This window comes from Epinephelus fuscoguttatus, linkage group LG2 (genome assembly GCF_011397635.1).
Source record: "Epinephelus fuscoguttatus linkage group LG2, E.fuscoguttatus.final_Chr_v1".
Lineage (NCBI taxonomy): Eukaryota > Metazoa > Chordata > Actinopteri > Perciformes > Serranidae > Epinephelus > Epinephelus fuscoguttatus.
The window spans coordinates 26,264,859-26,283,613 of NC_064753.1; the positions used below are offsets into that span (position 1 = coordinate 26,264,859).

General features: G+C 39.4%; 1 protein-coding gene across 5 annotated transcripts in view; it reads left to right on the forward strand.

Moving 5' to 3' along the window:
- tcf12 (transcription factor 12) overlaps window positions 1-18,755 on the forward strand; it is a 101,012-nt gene that overhangs the window by 36,164 nt on the left and 46,093 nt on the right. For all 5 annotated transcript variants that reach the window (XM_049594516.1, XM_049594524.1, XM_049594541.1 and 2 more), the window contains exons 6-8: window positions 13,992-14,053; window positions 17,181-17,316; window positions 18,415-18,467. In XM_049594516.1, the coding sequence (XP_049450473.1) occupies window positions 13,992-14,053; window positions 17,181-17,316; window positions 18,415-18,467 (251 nt within the window). The remainder of the gene's footprint in view (window positions 1-13,991; window positions 14,054-17,180; window positions 17,317-18,414; window positions 18,468-18,755) is intronic.

Below are 18,755 nucleotides of genomic sequence, written 5' to 3' on the forward strand. Positions count from 1 at the left end.
CATTGCCTTGCTCTCTATTTCCATCAGTCAGGTTGAGTTATCTGTTCCCACATAGTTAATTATTCAATAAGAAAATGTCTAGACAGTACAGTACTGATGTTGCAGTAATAATATATTACAGACAAGCTCCCTTTATTGTATTGTCATGTATCCCAGACATGTCATGTTAATGTAAAGCACCTCTGTGAAAAATAAAATGTTTTTCTAAAACAATCTTTTTGCTCAGTACAATAAGAAATTTGTACTGAGCAAATGTTAACATGACTTGCAGCATTTTAGGAGCCTGTTGGAGTATGTTTTTTGCAGTTTAAAAAATAAGTAACCTCCAGTAACTTGATCGTTTACACATTGCTTTCATAGCAGATTTTTAGTCTGCAGACTTGTCATGTGACAAACAGTTACTCCTGGCAAATGTGTAATTTGTAAAACGATGCAAATACATGAAATCTGTATTATTGGCCTGGATTGACATCATGGAGGTCATAGTATGGTGTTTATATGCTGTGTATTTGTCTGTGCTCTTTAGGAAGTTTCAAGCTGGTAAAGAGAAAATAATAATACACTTCTGGAACCTAAAATTTGCATCATATTAGCATTCAGTAAGTGTTGATGGTGCAGTTGTTTCCTCTCCTCGTCGACAAACTGTAAACAAAAAGCTTCCATCTTGCCTTTTTTCAGTTTTGTTTCTTTTAAAAGGAAAGAATGAATTTATGGAGTTGTTTCGGAGACATTGCTTTTTTTTTTTTTTTTTTTTATTCAGAAAAAGGCATTATACAGCCATGCCCCACTGGGTAGCCTTTTGCACTAGAACAGAATTAATCTCTTTCAGTCTTTTCCCTTTTCATTTCTAACTGTTCCTCAAGGCTTTTGGTGAAGTGTCAAATCCCACATCACACTGGCATCCCCAGTGTGTTTTTACTGGGGCAGGTGTCATGTGCTAATGCTCCATCTCATGGGAGACCCTCCTCAGACCCAGGCTGTGATTGTGGCCAGGTGCTGTTCAGGTGTGCACTCAGTTTCCACTGCAGTGTGGGTCACAGGTGTTGCCAATGCTGCTCCCTCTCCTCCCTCTGTCATTCACACCCGTACACACACACACACACACACACACACACACACACACACACACACATAAACACACACACAAACTGTAGTCTTTCACAGGAAGAGCTTTATACAATATTAATTCATGGTAAACAGTTTTTTGCACATTTACTTTATCGTAACTGCAAAATGTACATATGTGCTGTATATATGACCAGAACAGGGAGCACAGAAGGGAAGACGAGGAGATGCAGTGCAGTACAGTTTAGTAGATGTAGCCGGTCATTATGCAGAGCTGCAGGGTGTGCTTATCTATTACTGCGGTCAGTGGAGCATGAAGAGCTGAAGACAGGCTGAAAGGGTGCAAATCCCTTTTCTCCATCCACATGCCGCCCAGATCTCCCCACACATCCCAGCCTCCCCTGACCTTGTGCTTCTCTTAGCCCATCTCGGCCCTACCCAGCCCTGACCCTGCCTTCCCTGGGCCCTGGCCCCCAGCATGCAATTGGCGAGGCTGCCCAGCTGCAGAGGATCAGCTGTAGTCTCAGTAGGCTTGGAGGGCTGTCTCTCTAAAGAGGAGGGAAGAGCTCGGGCATAGCTGAGGTATGATGACACAAGTCTTTTGGAAGCACCGCAATGATTTATAATCAGCGGAAAAGTGTCTTCATGTAGCTTGTTTGACTGCATTTTATATGAGAGTTATGTATGTAGATTGGTGAGGCGAGAGCAGTTGGTTATAAGAGCCCAGGATACTTGTGCGTAATTGTGTTCGCATCACTAAAATTATGTCTTTAAAACTTTTTTTTTTCCAGCTGAAAATACAAAGTGAGTAAAAGAACTTAAGATAAATCCAAATTCTGTTTATGAGACGCAATGTGCTTGTTGGCCTCCTTATATATTCCACATCTCGCTCTCCTCTCTACTCTTCCTTCTCCCCTCCCCCCCTTTCTCTCATTTCTCTCGCCTCATGTTGCCTGCAGCTGATGCCAAGAAGAATGTTAGAGATTATTTAATACAAGCCCAAAGCTAAAAGGGAAATGATTCATTCAGAAGAGTTACAGTTAGTGGAACAATTAAAGTCTGCTGACTTCAGCGCTCGGCGTTGCCATTGCTGACAGCATTGGATACGTTATCACCATGTAGTACGACACACACCAAAAAAAGCCAGTGACCATCGAGTCTTAATATTTTTCATCTTGTATCTTCTTTGCAGAAAGCCGTACGTACTGTATCCAACTGTAAACACAAGCCATGCCAATGTATGTGGAAGGCTGGACACATTATTCACATGGTCTCTATACATAGCAACTTTGATGCATTATACACTTTTGGCACCGACTTTAGTACTTCTGGAATTTACAGATGTTGTCTTGAGAGCATTAAAGCTAAGCTACATTTGTTTTCAATTGAGACCAAACTGAATAAATACCTCTGTCTCCATAATCTTACTTAACACTGTGTTACTGTTCACACCTGTTGTCTTTAGCTGATCCTGTATGTTGGGCATTCATAGGTCGGTTTTTCTTTTTGGATGAAAATTTTGTTGGGCTAGTGCAAATGAAAAAAAAAAAGGATAGGAGTGTGATGCAGAAAATTGTCATTGAAAAATCACACCGCCCACTGTGTACCTTGTATTTTCGAAAAGGAGGCACCTTATTGGTTCTCATGGGAGGATGTTTCAATCACTGAAACATAGACAAGTCAGGTTTTAGGTAAACTCTGTAATGCTTCCTTCACCCAGAGCATTTAATTTGAAAATATATCAAAGGTTGAGTCCTTTGTTGAGACGAGCCACAGAAAACCTGGCCCACAGTTGCTGGTTAATTCTCATGCCCACCGCTCCTAACCCCCGCCTCCATTTTTTCCACAGTCACAACTGCTCTCCCAGGCGTCCTGTGTCCATGCTGGGTGTGCTGGCAAACAAAACACTAGATAATGTTACACTCCCCTCTTGTTGGACTGTAGTGGATTGCGATTGGTTAATAAAATGCAAACATTTGTTTCGCCTTTACTCCCACTTGACAATGCCTGGCACAGCCCTGAGAGTGTGAGGTGTGGGAAGTGTAGAGAGAAGCACGGCTCTGTGAGACTTTTTCTTTACAGCCAGGAATATGGGGGTGGGAAGGTACATTTCTTTTTGTCAACTTAAAACCAACCAAACTCTTTTAAATGGCTGCTGCGGGTTTTGCCCACCATACAATGCCATCCCCACAGAGAGCGCTCATCAAAAGATTTATCCCCTTCAGGCTGTTTGGTGTTTTATTTAGTGCAGGCTTGTGTTCTTAAAGGGTTTGCAGGGGTTTTCTGTGTAAGGAAATATGCCCAGAGTGCTTGGAGCTGGATCAGCATTCCTAACCCATGTGTGTATCCTTCCTTGTCCTTCACCTCGGCTCTCTGTTGTTTCACTGTTCAACAGTTGTTTGGCATCTAATACCAAACATCGACACACACTTTGATGTTACACACTGACTTGATTCTAATATCCGACTGGGGGACATTTCTTCAGCTTGTTAACTGTGCTCTGTTTCCCTGGATAGCCCTCTCTCGTGAGCTCACATGTGAATGTGTAATGCAGAGGGAGCATGTTAGCGTCCCCACAGAAGCAGCATCCATTACAGTGTTGGTGTTCACATGGTGGGAGATGTTATTAGGGAGCTCATCGCGTTCCTCCTCTGAGAGAATGGATGTGTGATTATGAAGTCATCAGCCATGAACCAGGGAGGCTGCGGAGGAGCACCCCTCCTCATGGGTCCTCAGGGTGCCATTGATTGGTGACCATGTGTTTGTGCCTGATAGACTGTGAAATGGTGTGTTGCTGCACGGCTGTGTCACACCTGCGTCCCACCAAGGTGATTGATTGGTTTGGTCATGTGGAATGTTCCCATCTGGTCCGCAGTAATGCATTTTTTTTCCTCATTCGTGAATAACAAGCGCTGGCAGGAGAATAGTTGGGCTCGGAAAAAGGCAAAGGCCAAGCGAAAACATTTTCCCCTTTACCCCTCCCCTTCTTTCCTTTTTACCGCGTTAGAAAAAATCCAAATAGACCGAGCCATGGCACCTGATTATCCCGGGAGGGGATAAATACAATCAGGAAATCCACATCTCCTCTCTCACACAGAGATGGATTTTAGGAGAAAATAAACTGTTTAGCTAGTGCGAAGGGCAAGAGCTCCTGATTCTGAAAGTCATACTTCAGAGCTAAAGAATGTGCAATAAAACCTTTGATATCTTTGATCTATATGAGAATTAAGACACCTCTCCTTGATTAGGATCCAGATTTCTTGTCTAATCTAAAAGCAGTGGAGGTGAGCTTTTTTTCCCCCCGTGAGCCTGATGTGTTATTTTGTGTCTCACTCCTGCATTCCTCCTGGTTTGATTTCTCTTAATCCTGGTCTCTCTCCTTTAATTGATCTATTCATTCCACCTAATGGCTAATTACACATCAGGCTGCATGAGCAGATGCATTTATCATCATAGTACGTAATAATCAGTGACATTTCAACAAAGAAAAAAATAAATATGCAAATAAGAACTCATTAACATTTGCTCTTGCTGTTTTGAATAATGTCACTGCTGACAAGGCTGTATGCAGAAATTAATGTTGAGCTCAGGGCAGGGGAGACATGTTTCCTCAGTGTTTGTGCCGCTATCATGTTCCTCTGTCTTTCTGTTTTTCTCGATGCTGGGCTATCGACATTCACCCCCCCAGCCAGGGAGGAAGCTGATGTGGTACACTACCTCCCTCCCTTCCCTGTTTCCTCATCCAGGCTGACTTAACCTCTAACCCAGTCGGCTTTTACTCCCCGTCAGTCAGAACCTAGTGGAAGCATCAAACGGCTTTGACAGGTTGGATGTACACAAACTTCTGAGAAAAGGCATTTTAAAAAAGTATTGGGAAAAAGTGAGTGGGTGTACATCTGATTTGTCCTTATGCCGTCTCCTGTTGCCAGAGGAATGTATTAGTAACCATGGAGTCTGTCTAGCTTTACTTCCAAGACGTCCAGAGAGGCTAAAATGTGACCTTTTATAGAGTAGAGTATTCCCATGATTTAATCATCACAGAATCAGGTCCTCGTACTCCACTCCTTTTCATGAAAATCAACAGAAAAACAACACTAAGCTGTACAACAGTATTAAGGTCTTGGAGCTACCAATAGAGATTCATTAAAATGTTTCTTTTTCCCATAAATTAGTCCTGATGGGGGTCCGACATTAAGAAATGGGCTATTAACTTGAGAGGATTAATGTTTTGTGGTTAGGTGCAATGGAAGTCATCACACAGGAACATGAGCACAGACACACGTACACCAACAGCACACACATGTGCTCAGAGACAAAAGCAAACCCACTGAGCTGGCGTGTGAAAAATTCATTTGCTCTCTACATTAACAACATTTCCTCATCCTGTATTATGTGTTTGTTTTCATGGTCTTTGCTTTCCTTGGAGCGAGGAAAATGGACTTGTTTTCTGGATGGAAAAAAAAGAGGCCCTTGGAATGCATCTGAGAGGCGGTGGAGCACGCTCACTAATTGGCTGTTTTTGTGGCGAGGGTTTTGAATTGATCCCTGGAGACGCTTAGGTCACTACCTCTCACATTATCAGGATAAGGGGCTGTACTGCAGCCCTGCGATCAATAAGGAGGCACACTATGAATGACTGGCCAGCTTGCTTTTTCCTTCAGTGGGATTTTAGCACTTAATGTTGTTTACTTCACTACCTAAGCATGTTGGTGGCTGAGGTTGAGCTGGATTGGAATATTGATTTAAATTTTTATTTTATACAACATAAGCTAAATTTTGTAATGATCTACAACTAAAATTAAACTGAGGACCTGGATGTTTCTACAAATAAGTCTTATGTTATTTTAATTGAATGGCTAGGCCAATGCAGTTAAGAATTCTATTTTTTACTAACTCCACTTAATGTACAAAAACAGCCAATAGACTAACAAATGTTTTTGGCTGAATGATGAAGCTTGCATTCTTGTTCACATATTAAAGAGTAAATCTGGTATTTTTTAACATGCCCCCTATTTTCCTATGTTTTCTATTTAGGCGACTAATGAAGACAACAATTTTTAAAATGGTTACAACCTTGAGTGAGACCACTTAATCACTACAGAGGTTTATCCTTTTTGTTAAAGACTAAGATCCTTTTGGTTTAACCAGAAATAGCCCTGAAATCCCCATCGCCAAACCCATTAGACTCTGTTTAAATAAATAATAATTGTATCATCATAAAATACACTTCATGAATACAGAATCATCAGAATCAACAGAAACAAAATAAAAGTCACAAAGGCTTTCTTGGTTCGTCTTTCCACTCTTCCAACGACCAACATCTCTGGTTTGGTTGAAATAAACCCTTAATTCATCTAGTAATTCATCTGTGACAATATCTTGGCTCTATACATGATAAAATTACTGTTTATTTAAATGGAATCCGGTCGGTTTGGCAAGAGTGATTTTACGGGTGTTTTTTGGTAAATGAAAAGGATGTTATTCCTCAAAAAAAGGTCTATATCTATAGTGATCCTTTCCATAATGTTGTCAGACTTGTACACTAATATTAAGAGCCTGTCAGTGGCAAAAAAAGCACTTGAAGTTGAGGTTAATTGACATGCAGCCATCCCCGAGTAGTTACATCACAGCATGTTTAACTGCTGGTGTCTGCAGTAGTCTCGCTAAATACTGGACCACTTTAAGAATCGTTCTTCGTATCAGACATAAAAACAGAAAATAGGGTCAAGACTGAAAAATACAAAACTTGCCCTTTAACTGAGAACTAGTCAAATACATGTCACTTTTTAACTCGTGAATTCTTGAAAAGTCTGTGCATCAACCATACTATTTTGTAGACACTATGTTTACATGGAAAATAAGTGGCCATTAACTGTTGAAACTGAACAGGTGCACTGGTGATTTCTAGGTGCCGGGTAAAGGGGTGTATGGGGTGTTTTGTATTTTTGGCACGAGTTAACAATCTCACTATTAAGTTCACATGATCACCAAAGTGTGTTGGTTGCACAGTGTTTTTCATAAGATGATCAATAGATAAAATGTTGCTCTGGTCTGACATCGTTCATATACTGTGGTTACTGCAGAACAGAGCATGTGGAATCCAGTTCAAGAAGAAAGCTCATGTCTGAAGGTTGCTGATTTAAACTTGTGCAATGGTAGAGAATGTCTGTTTATGGAAAGTGAAAGAGTACCTCTTTCAGTTAAATCTGTAGAAGTTATTGAGCAAAGAAGTTAACCCCCATCCCATGTGGTGTGGCTGTGTCTGGGACGGTACTGAATGTCACTTAAATGTCTGGTGTTGCAAGAGCTCAGCAGGTTTCATCAGTAGGAAATAAGAAAAAGTGGAACGATAGACCTGGAGCTGCTCATCCCAACCGAACTGAGCAGCCAGGCAAGGAGACTGAGAACGGAAAGAATAACTGGCAGAAATATTCACTTCCTTGGGTGCCATGAAAAAGCTTAGCATTAGAATAAGATATCAATGTAACACTTGTAAAATTTGAGCTGTATGGGCAGGATGGGTAAAAACAAGCCTCTCCTGATAAAAGGCACATGACAGCAGCCTGGAGTATGGAAAAAAACAGTGAACATGAGATTTTGGGCTCTGGCTAAGCAATAGCTGATGTCCAATACAAAGTGCTATATTTAGCAGACACTGGGCAGAGTCACTCAGTTGTCATCAGAATGTGTTGTGCCAAATAATTTGCCAGATACAGGCACATTGTTAAGGATATCCTGCTTCAGAGTGCCTTACATTGGAACGATGATTTCTGTGCTGACAAACCCTTGCCCTCACACATCCTAAGCTTTCAGCTAAATCAGCACTGGAGTGGCTTCAAAACTTGTATGTGAATGTCCTTTATTGGTGCAATTATAGCAATGCTTATATGCCTTTAAAATATGTGGAGTGACTATACGATAGGCATTCACACATGCCCCCTATTCAGCTTCACCACAAAAACATATGTGAGCCTTACAATCAAGATATCGCTGCCTATTGAGTCTAAATTAAGCTATCAACATTACCAATAGGTCTAAATGAGTATTAATTTATATGTTTATCACAAGGTGGCTACTCTGCAGTGAGCTGTTAACGATAATTTGGTGTTTTAACGGTAACACTTTACTTGAAGGTATCTACATAAAGGTGACATGACACTGTCATAACTATGACATGACACTGTCATGAACTTGTCATAAACATTATGTACATGTCATAAATGTTTATGACATGTACGTGTTATGTGTCACTAAGTGTCATTTGGTTTTTGTAATGACAAGTGACATTGTTTGGGTTGTCTTGATTATGACAACTTGACATTAATCAAAGTAACATTACCAGAAGTTGTCTTTGTCATGACAAGTTGACATTAAATTTGTTTGGGATGTCCTTATAATGACAACTTGACATTAATCAGGATGACATTACCAGAAGATGTCTTTGTCATAACAATAATAATCATTATGTCATCTTGTCATAAACACAAAAAGAGATGCATTTCTTGTTAAGTTGTTTATAATGTTACATAATAATATACATAATGTTTATGACAGTTTCATGACCGTGTCATGTCATAGTTATGACAGTGTCATGTCACCTTTATGTAGATACCTTCTAGTAAAGTGTTACCATTTTAACTTTGCAGTGTTGGCGTTGAAAGCAAGATGTCCATGCGCTATTATATTCTCTATTTTCCTCTAAGACCTTTTGTTTTTGGATTTGGGATGTGTGGCTAGCTGAGCTACGGTGACTCAAGACTAGTCACCATTATTGAAGGTCAGCAAAATTTAGGGCCGTAAATATGAGGCATGTTATAGTTGATTAAATGTATTTTTTTGTCTGTTTTTCAGTGTATAGGCTACACATTTTCATAAATGCAGAATGTAAGAATCACCATAGGCCTACAACAATGATAAATGAAAATTAAATTGTTTAAAAAATAACTTTTATTTATTTACATGTGATTTTTTTGTCAGAGGGAGAGGAGCTCAAGAGCCACATGCAGTTCCAGAGCCACATGTTGCCTATCCCCTTTTCAGGGGACGAAAAGAATAAAACATGGACATGGTTTTTGCCACAAATTGTTTGTCTCTGTGGAAAATTCAGCAACTAATGTAATCTATCCACCAGTACACATTCTGTTAAATATAGAAACTTGCAGTGATATGTTTCACAATCATAGTTACACCTTCACACCTCAGAGCGCTATGCTAATAAGCAGCTTCACAGAATATTTTCATCAGACTTGATGGAATTTTTTTCTCTCATGGGACTGATTTTCTATTGCATACATAGATATACTGTGTCTGCATACTTAAATAGATATTATTGATGGTGATTGCAGTAATTAAGCCACTTTACTCATGTTGCTTTTTTGCGTTTAGCATCTTTTGCATGCTTTGCTGTTTTAAGGCAGATAATGACTTTTGCCTCCTATCAATCACTTCCCTTTAGACTCATTAGTAGGACTGTGACACAAAAAGAAAGCACCCGCATAGCCCTGCGCAGAACAAATGGGCCTACTCAAGAAATAATGATAACAATAATAGTGTTGGTCTTGTGATGCTGTGATCACATGGTCCTGCTCAAAGGACGGGGAACAAAGCATTGGTAATAACAAGCCTGTAACTAATAAAATTAATTCTCCTTTTATTTGTTTCTCCTTCCCTCACGGTAGGAATAGTCTTTGATTTGTGAGCTTGTGTTTCAAACTTAAATACTTCAATCAGGGAATTTAAGATTTAACAACTTGTTTTTTTTGTTGTTGTTGTTTTTATTGGGAAAAGAGATTATTACAGTGACCTATTTTCCTCACAATGAGTTACAGTCCATGTGCGTCAGACAGGAGATTGTGTCACGGCATGATAAGGGTATATTTTATTCAGCTAATTTAGGCTCCTGGCTTTAGAACCGGCCAACCCAGCAATATGCTCCACTTGATATATCACTTTGTTCTACTTTACTTCAGCATCATAAATATGCATTCTCCTGAAATTTGAAAAGCATTTCAGCCACGTAGTTGCAAACTGTAAATTTAACCGAGTCTTTTATAAGCAGAGGTTGTTCTCAGGTCGTTGCTTTAAAGTTTAAGAGGCTATACAGGGATTTAAACTGTCATACAGACATAAGGGATTGGCTTCAAAAGTGATGATCAACTCTTGTCAGATTGTTTCTTTGGTATCTGTGTCATTGACTTACAAAGAATAATATGTGCTGGTTGTTTCCAGCAGGAGAAGAAGATGGAGGAAACTAGTTACTACTCTAGCACTGTTCAGGGCAGTGATGAGATACATGATCAGATAAAGTTGTCCGAGCTGCTGCGTCTTCAGTAGGACAGTCTACACAAACTAAGAGACCTGTTCATCCATGACCTGTGTACAAGATACTGAAGTTAATCCTCGAGCCACGTGGCTGGTCCTCTGAGCACTGCTGCATCCTTCTCCTCTTGCTGGATGATTCAGGTCATGAGAGTTGGGGGCGGGAACAGTGTTCTGGCTTTAGTTTCTCAGTATCGGCTTGCAGTGACAGGAGATGGCATTTTTGACAGACTTTTATCTGTGATTGGATACTCTGATATTGCTACTCATGTAATGAACTTGGTTATAGTTTCATCTCCTTGTAATCTACAAAAAATCAAGATCATAAGTAAAGCTGAATTTTTAAGGAGCAGTGTGTAGGATTTAGTGGCATCTAGCAGTGTGCATTACAGATTGCAACCAGCTGAAACGTCTCATATGTTTAAAGTGTGAACTCCTGGTTAGGATTCATTTAGTGTTCATTGTTCAGAAGGTTTACTGGGAGCTGTGTCATCAGCAGAGGTCTCTTCCTCTCCAAGTCAAACGGACCCAGTGATTTAAACCAGTTGTAACACTGAATGAAGCAGTTTCATGCTACAAATCAGTGTTTTTCTGATGTTGCTCATCGCAGAGGGGCCGCTAATTTTGGTGTCTGACGCCAAAACTCAAATGGCCCTATCTAGAGCCAGTGTTTTGTTTGTCCATTCTGGGCCAATGAAGAAACATGGCAAACTCATAGACAGTATATAAAGATGAACAACATGTCTCCACCTACCCCTTCCGTACAAAAATGAAGCCAAAGTATTCCAGATATAGCCGCTGCCATCTTGCATTGGCGACATCATTTGGAGCCAGATTCTGGGCAGTAGCGATATCCATGGTGTTCAGTTCCTGCCCAAACACTGTCCAACCAATCGCAAGCAGCCCCGTTGATCGCAGGCACAATGACTGACACACACAGCTGTCAATCATGACGTCAGATACTATTAGATGATCAATCAGAACCACACTTATCAGAAAAACGGAACACTTGGACATACATCAGCGTAATAAGAACTACCTAAAATGACAGAAACCAAATTTAGGGAAAATGTATGAAATGTCTGCTTGGCTTATATTCCATCTGCTAACATGAAGGGGGTGGGGTTACCCTGCAGCCAGCCACCAGGGGGCGATACAGGTGTTTTGGCTTTACTTTATGGTACCTCACATGTCGTCCATCTTTCTCATACAGTCTATGGGCAGATTCAGTGGACAAGGACCCACTCCATATGTAGATATTAACAGCTCATTCTAAGGTAACGAAAATACGACAATCCTTATTTTCAGGCGATTGTACACTAAAGAAAACATACTTATTATATTCCATTCCTGCCAATATACCCCACGAAATACTACACACTGGGCCTTTAAGTAAATAAGAGTGACTAATTATCTTTGAGAGACACTGTACATGAAATTGGTGCATCAAATAGCCCAAGAACATCATCCTTTCCTTTCAAGAGGATGGGGAGACGTTCAGCGCTAAATAGCAGGCAAAGAAAGACAGCCACTTTCAATTTGTAGTAATACAGTGGTGTTGATCTATTCCTCTAAATACACGGAATGGACAATAGTCGCGTTAGCTCCTTACAATTATGATTTTACAATGTGCATTTCTGCCTCCTGAACCAGTTCTGTCTGTCAAATTTAGAATACACGGATTTAGCAAATCCAGACCAATGCCCAGTAGAAGAACACGGTTTGTTCTGTACTTTCAAGGAAAATGACTTTGTTTTATTACATTTCAAGTCTATTATGTGTTCTTGGAGAGATTTATGCATGGTGGGAGACAGAAAGGAAGGGCATGTGACAGACCGATTGAAAGCTAGGACATTGCATCCATTTGCACAGTGATGCCCAGATACACTTGGTATGTTTAGAACTGTCATTTGTCATATTGTCACATTATGTTTTGTGTAATAAGTATATATATGCTTTTAAAAATTGCATAAAAGACAGAATTTAATGGCTGCAACATAAAGTCTGAAGAAAAAAAATCAAAAAATCAAATAATAATTTGAAACTGTCTTCCTTGCTCATTTTATATGAGCATTTTCCTATTACAGCAAGTAGTGTCTTTGAAGGAAGTGTGAGTATCTCATTGCTTACAAATGCAGTAAATGTTTATGCGTGCTGTGTATTCCTGTGTATTCTAAGTTTAAGCTTCACTGTTGATTGAGCATCTTTGTAGTCTTTCTTTTGTCAGTCTCCACAGTGTTTTGGGGGCACTGTGCGGCTGCGTCTCTGCATCATAGTGTGGACTGAGACATTGTTTTCACAAACACATCTGTCTGCCCCGGTGGGCCCTGGAACTACAACAGTGACCATCAATTATTCACAAAAGACACAGTGTGTGTGACAAAACATATGCTGCCAATGAATATTTAACTCCTTTTCCTCAGAAGACGTTTGAGGAATGAAAATGAATTCTACCAAAGCACCTTTAGATATTAAACAAAAAAATAAAGAAAACAAAATTCTCTGTCAAAGGAGATGTTTCATCATGCTGCCACAATAGTGAACGTTGGTGGTAGCCGACAACTTAATCCTATTTCCTTTTGCAAGAGCGATGGCTCAGAACTGTATCACATTATTGTTAGAAGACAAGCAGCTTTGCCAGGTTTTTTTTATCTGGCTTACAGATACAATATAGACAAACTGAAAACAGCTATCCAGTGCAAGTATCATAGTGTTTATGGTGGATGCTACTCCCTAGAAGAGCTCTTAGTTTAACCATCTTCCCCGATTTCCTCAGCCTCCTCCGTCTCTTGAGACAGTCTGCACAGATGCAGAACAACTGTCTCCTGCAGGACTGCGCAGATAAGCACAAGTGAATTCTCTCAGATGTGCCTCTGTTCACCTGTGCTTGTAAAAGCAATGTTCAGATCAGTCATTGTGTAACAAAAGATCCAGGCTATGCAAGTTTTTAACGCACAAAAAAATATTTACCTTTTCCCCAGAGTAAACAGAATTTAGTTCCAACGCTTGTGTCTGTGTGTGTAATATTTGGAAGTCTGACAAAAATAATGTACGACGCTGTTAAAGTTATTCATCATTCTCCCCTAGGAGCTCTCGTTTGTTTGTTTGTTTGTTTTTCCAGGGGAGTGAAACTGCTGATTTTGGATATTGTGATGCATATGATTCATGTGTGTTGTGTGCTGTAAGTTTTAGTTTTCCCCTGATGGCTGTTTGGGAGCCTTCCTTTGAGGTGTGCACGCCAAATGTGATGCTGAAAGAAAGACTCACTGACAATTATCACTCTATCAGTAATTGATATTTATTTTTATTTTTTGCATACTGAAAACTCTGTGACACATAATACTGTTTTACAAAAGTGCAGATTTTTTCTTTGGCTTTGCTTAACATCCAACTTGTCTAAACAACCATATGTTTATTTGAGAGTACATTTAGCACATACTTTATTGTTACAGCACCTGAGGGAGTCCCATTTCTCCTGTTTGGTTCCAGCCACCATCAGATGATAATGAATAAAGAAAACAAACAAAACTCAGTTGCTGACCTCAAAAAAAGCAACACCTCTTAGTTTTACCAGTGGTAAATAAAGTGATCTTTGTGTGTTTTTACAGGTAAATCGGAGAGGGCTCCGTTTCCCAGCTATGGGAGGAATGCTGGAGCACCTAGCTGCCAGGTAAATTCAAAGCAGAGATATGTGCAATTTTGGTACCATCAATCAGCTTCTGTATTCCCCCAATACCAATACAACTGGTTGACTTAAAAACAAATCATTCAACATTGCTATACAAAGTATGTAGTCTTAAGCATTTATATGTTAACCTTTTGTTCCAGATAGATCGATGTGCAGAACATTACTTCACGCCTGTGGTTTGACTCCTTTTAAATGTTGCTAAAATTAGACCTTGCCTCTCTTCCACTGATTTCAAGCAGGGAAGGTTGGATTACTGTAAATCCCTCTATTCCTGTCTAAATAAGAGCTCCCTTCATCATAACTACCACAAACAAAGCAGTCAGGCTTTTGTCGGGATTGGGAGTTCAAAACTTATTAACATAACTCTACTTCTTTTGTTCCCTCCTGTTCTTTTTAGAATTGATTTCAAGATCTTGCTCTTTGTAAGAGTTTCTAAAGCGTAACAAGATGTAACCCCAAGTCACTTGAAATTTTGAGCCACGAGAAACTGAACACATCGTGAAACCTTTAGCACTTCAGGTATCCATATATCTTCTATTCAACTAAGGGTGACTGGGATTCTGCAGTCAGAGTTCTTCAGAACAATCTGCCTCAAGTAGAGTAAAGGAGGGTTTGTCATTTAAAATCTCCTTTGGTTTCAATTTCTGATTTTCTTGTGAAGAAAATGCTTTTTTTGTGGTTCAGTGTGAAAGACTCTTACGAAATTACACCACACATGGGTAGACACTTCTGATAGGATACAGTGGCAATTTAAAAAATGATGCTTCTAAATGATGAAAGCATTTTTAGAGGGAATACCACAGAAGATATTTTGATTAGGTTTTGGGGAATGTGTACAGATCTGCAGCTGCAGAGATCTGAGATTAATAAATATTCTCTGGTTGAAATACACAAACAGGAAGACTAAAAAAATGTCTTTCCAAGGAGAATCTACAGATAAAGTATGCTGGGAACAGCCACGACAAGAATGTAAGATAAAAGCAACTAGAGGAGTTACCTAGTACAACATTTTTTACATTTTTATCTTGTTATTGCTCCAGTAGGCCTATTGATTCATGCTCTATATCTAAACTTTCAGTGTGTGTTTTGTGAACTGGTCAAATAACCAAATAAGACGACTCACATTGTAAGTAACCATGTGTCAAGTATTTTACATAATTACCCTCAAATGGTCTGATATATTTCTGAATCTTGGTGTTACAAAGTCTCCGACTGATACAGCAGTTTAAAAATGATAATGACAAAGTATTTGAGCTGCAGGAGTTTGATTCTCTGATTCTTACATGACTCCCTGCTCCTTTCTGTGAGTGAGGTGCAAAAGCCCTCATCAATTGATTATTGGGCAAATGAAACTAATTCAGAGATGTTCACAGAGAGAGTTACAGTCATTCAAATCTGCACGACTCTTCAGTGGCTCCTCCCTGAATAGCTACAATAGTGTAAACGAGGCCAGAGCCAGTGTTGCTGCAGGGATTCAATATCACTGAACAAAGGCAACAGCAGAAATGGGTCTGTTGTATCGTGTAAATGCTGTAGCACCACTGACACATTGTCATTTTACAGAACCAGTTTTATTTTTTCCATTACGTTTGTGTTATGTTGCCTCTGACAGTTTTTCTTTTTTTTTGCAATTATCTTTTTTATTTGGAAAAGTCAACAATTTAGCATACAGATTTTCTACAATTTTTCATACTGTAGCACACTTTTCCAGTTTTCCATTTTGCCGTTCTCTGCATATGTACAAGAAAGAAACTAAAAATCACAGTCCTCTTATGCAGAAATTCAGTCCATACAGACCTTTCAGTCCTTCACTCCCATGGATGAGAATTCAAGGAAATCTCATTAACCATTCATCTTTATAACACTGAGCGTGCTCATCTGTGTTCTCCCACAAAACATCAATTAGCCATAAATCCAACGAATTTCTACCTTACTCTGTCCGCCATTAGGTGTTCCATTTTCACACATATGCCCAACTCTCATTCCAGGAAATACTAACTATGTACAACCGAACTGAAGGGAGCTTACATTTTTACATTTTTCACAACAACGGGAAGAAAAGGGGTTTGAAACATTAATGGAGTTATACAAAGTCTGCTCTCATTGGGGTTATAAATTCAATCCATTTGTGCCACGTTTGGAAGAATTTGTCTTTTTGAGCTCTCAAGGAATAAGTCAATTTTTCCATCTTAAATATTTCTAAAATTACATCCTGCCAATCTTCCACTGTAGGTGGTATTGTATTTAGCCATTTTCTGGTGATTGATTTTTTACTAGCAGCCAAAAGGGCCTGCAGCAGCTTTGTATCCTTCCTCTGTTTCAAGCACACGCCTCTGACAGTTTTTCATGACCTACATTTTAGGTCAGATAAACATTTTCTTTTCATAGCATTTATGTTTCTTTTACACTAAGTTAAATCCATTTGAATTGTTTCAAATTTGTAAGCTCTGGATTTGTCAGTCGAATGATCAGAGCTGTTGGAAAGGTCTCTGTGGTCACTGTGTCAATCCCCAGCCTGCTGATACCAAGGGGGCCACGTGAGGCGAGTTCACAAGCCAACTACTACACATCGCTCTGAGTTGTACTCGCTCACATGATCCCTGCTCTACTGGTCTGCAGCCGATTACACTAATTAGACCAGGCTCTTAATTGAGCTCTTAGCCCAGTTTGTTGGGGTTATAGAGGTTAAATAGATATTGATGATAGGATGATGTGGTGAGCTTTCAAAGGTTGTTCAAGGTCTGTTCTGTGACACAGAATAAATGTGTCACACTCTGAAAACAATCTGTGGATCTATCACAACATTTCTTTGTTTCATCTTTGTGATTTAATATTACAATATTTGCTATTTACAGTAAACACGCTGTTGATGCTTGGATTCTTTTTACTGTCGTATTGTTTAGGTCAAAACTGCTCCAAAGTGAAATGTAGATTGCACAATATAAATACAAACGACTTAAAAAATGTACCTGATGGGGCTTGAAATTACTCACTGACTTCAAAGTATTTTTACAACAGAAACAACTGAAGTAATCAGACTCATTTCTGAAAATGAAAGCTGATATTATCCTTTAATTGTGAGCATTTGTGTGTTTGTTTTCTCTTTCAGTCTTCTTCTGTAAGATCGGACGTCGCGTTGGCGAGTCCTAGTCCAGTGACTCCATCAGGGAAGTCAGCTGCTCCTTTCTACTCCTTCACTGCAGCCAATCCTAGAAGACGTCCTCTGCAAGATCCTCCATCTGTCGGTCAGTGCTGTCTCCATGATCATCAGAAAAATGACCTGAAATTTATGTTTTACATTTCTCGTCAGGGACAAATGTAGCTGATGGAACATTTAAAACAGAACCTCACAAAAAATTAATACAAGAATCCAATGGAATACTTATTTTTGGTAACACATTTTCACTCAAGTCTTAAATTTCAAAAAAGGATGACAGTTATCGATTTTATTGTTTAATATTACTTAAAAAGGGCGACAGTAATACAGTTCTTTCATTGCTAATTTCTCTAATTTTGCTATGTTGCCTTTTTATCCAATGCCATTGTGGAGTAAGTCTACTGTGGTGTTTAAAGTTCGCAGAGATGCATTTATTGAAGCGCTGCTGAAGCAGCATTGATAACCGCAATCATGGTCAGGCTTTTGTAAAGATGGAAGGCTAGTCTCTTGATTAATTGTATTTAGGCCTATTGAAATAATATGTTGAGGCAGTTAACATTTGTACCATGTTTTGTAGGGAAGGCCAGGCTTTGTTATATCGTTTTATTTAATGATGTAGTTTCATTTTGAGGCAGTAATCTCCCACTGTAGTGCCGTCTTGATTCTCCTGATCCTTGTTTTGTGTTGATATGTGGGCATATGTACAGTAATGTTTTAATGTTATTATTATAACCTGCAATTATTAAACACTGCGTCTCAGGTGATGTTGCAAAGTAACGCAAAAGTAATGTAATGAGTAGTTTAATGAAAATACTCTTTAGCGAGAAGCTCATAAAAGTAATGTGTAATGCATTACTTTTTTTGACTGAACGACCTAACACTGACTTTAACATTGTTGGTCAATGCCCCTGTTCAAAGGACACGGTGTAACAGAGGTATAGTCAAAGTTGAATTAGACTGGACACATTTAGAAATGAAAGTTTGTAAAAAAAGATTCATTTCAGCACTCCATTACAGAGTTCTCAGTTTTTAAGGTTGTTTATGTGAAAGCCTGATTTAGTCACAAATAATACTTCATACAGAACTACACCACAGAGTATATTTTGTTGGTGAGTTATAGCTTGTTTGCAGCAGATTCATAGTCGCCTTTTTTCGAATGACTAGATGTGCTTTCATCTCTCCACAGATCCTCTACAAACAAAAAAGGTTCGCAAGGTCCCTCCTGGCCTGCCTTCATCTGTGAGTGGAAGATCATCTACCTCTCATATAAATAGATTTCACAGTGAGCGTACTTAAGCACACACACATGCACACACGCACACACACACATCTACGCAACTCACACGCCCTCCCTCTCAACACTTGCACACAAAGAGTGCTCTTGACATCACTGCCACACTTCTTGGATGGGAATTCAGTTGTTTTTGCGGCTCAGCAGTGACACCAGTGGCGCCTGTTAATTTTAGTTCTAACATTTTTGTGTTTGTTGTTTACATGCTTGTTGTTTAATATTAGTATGTACATGTC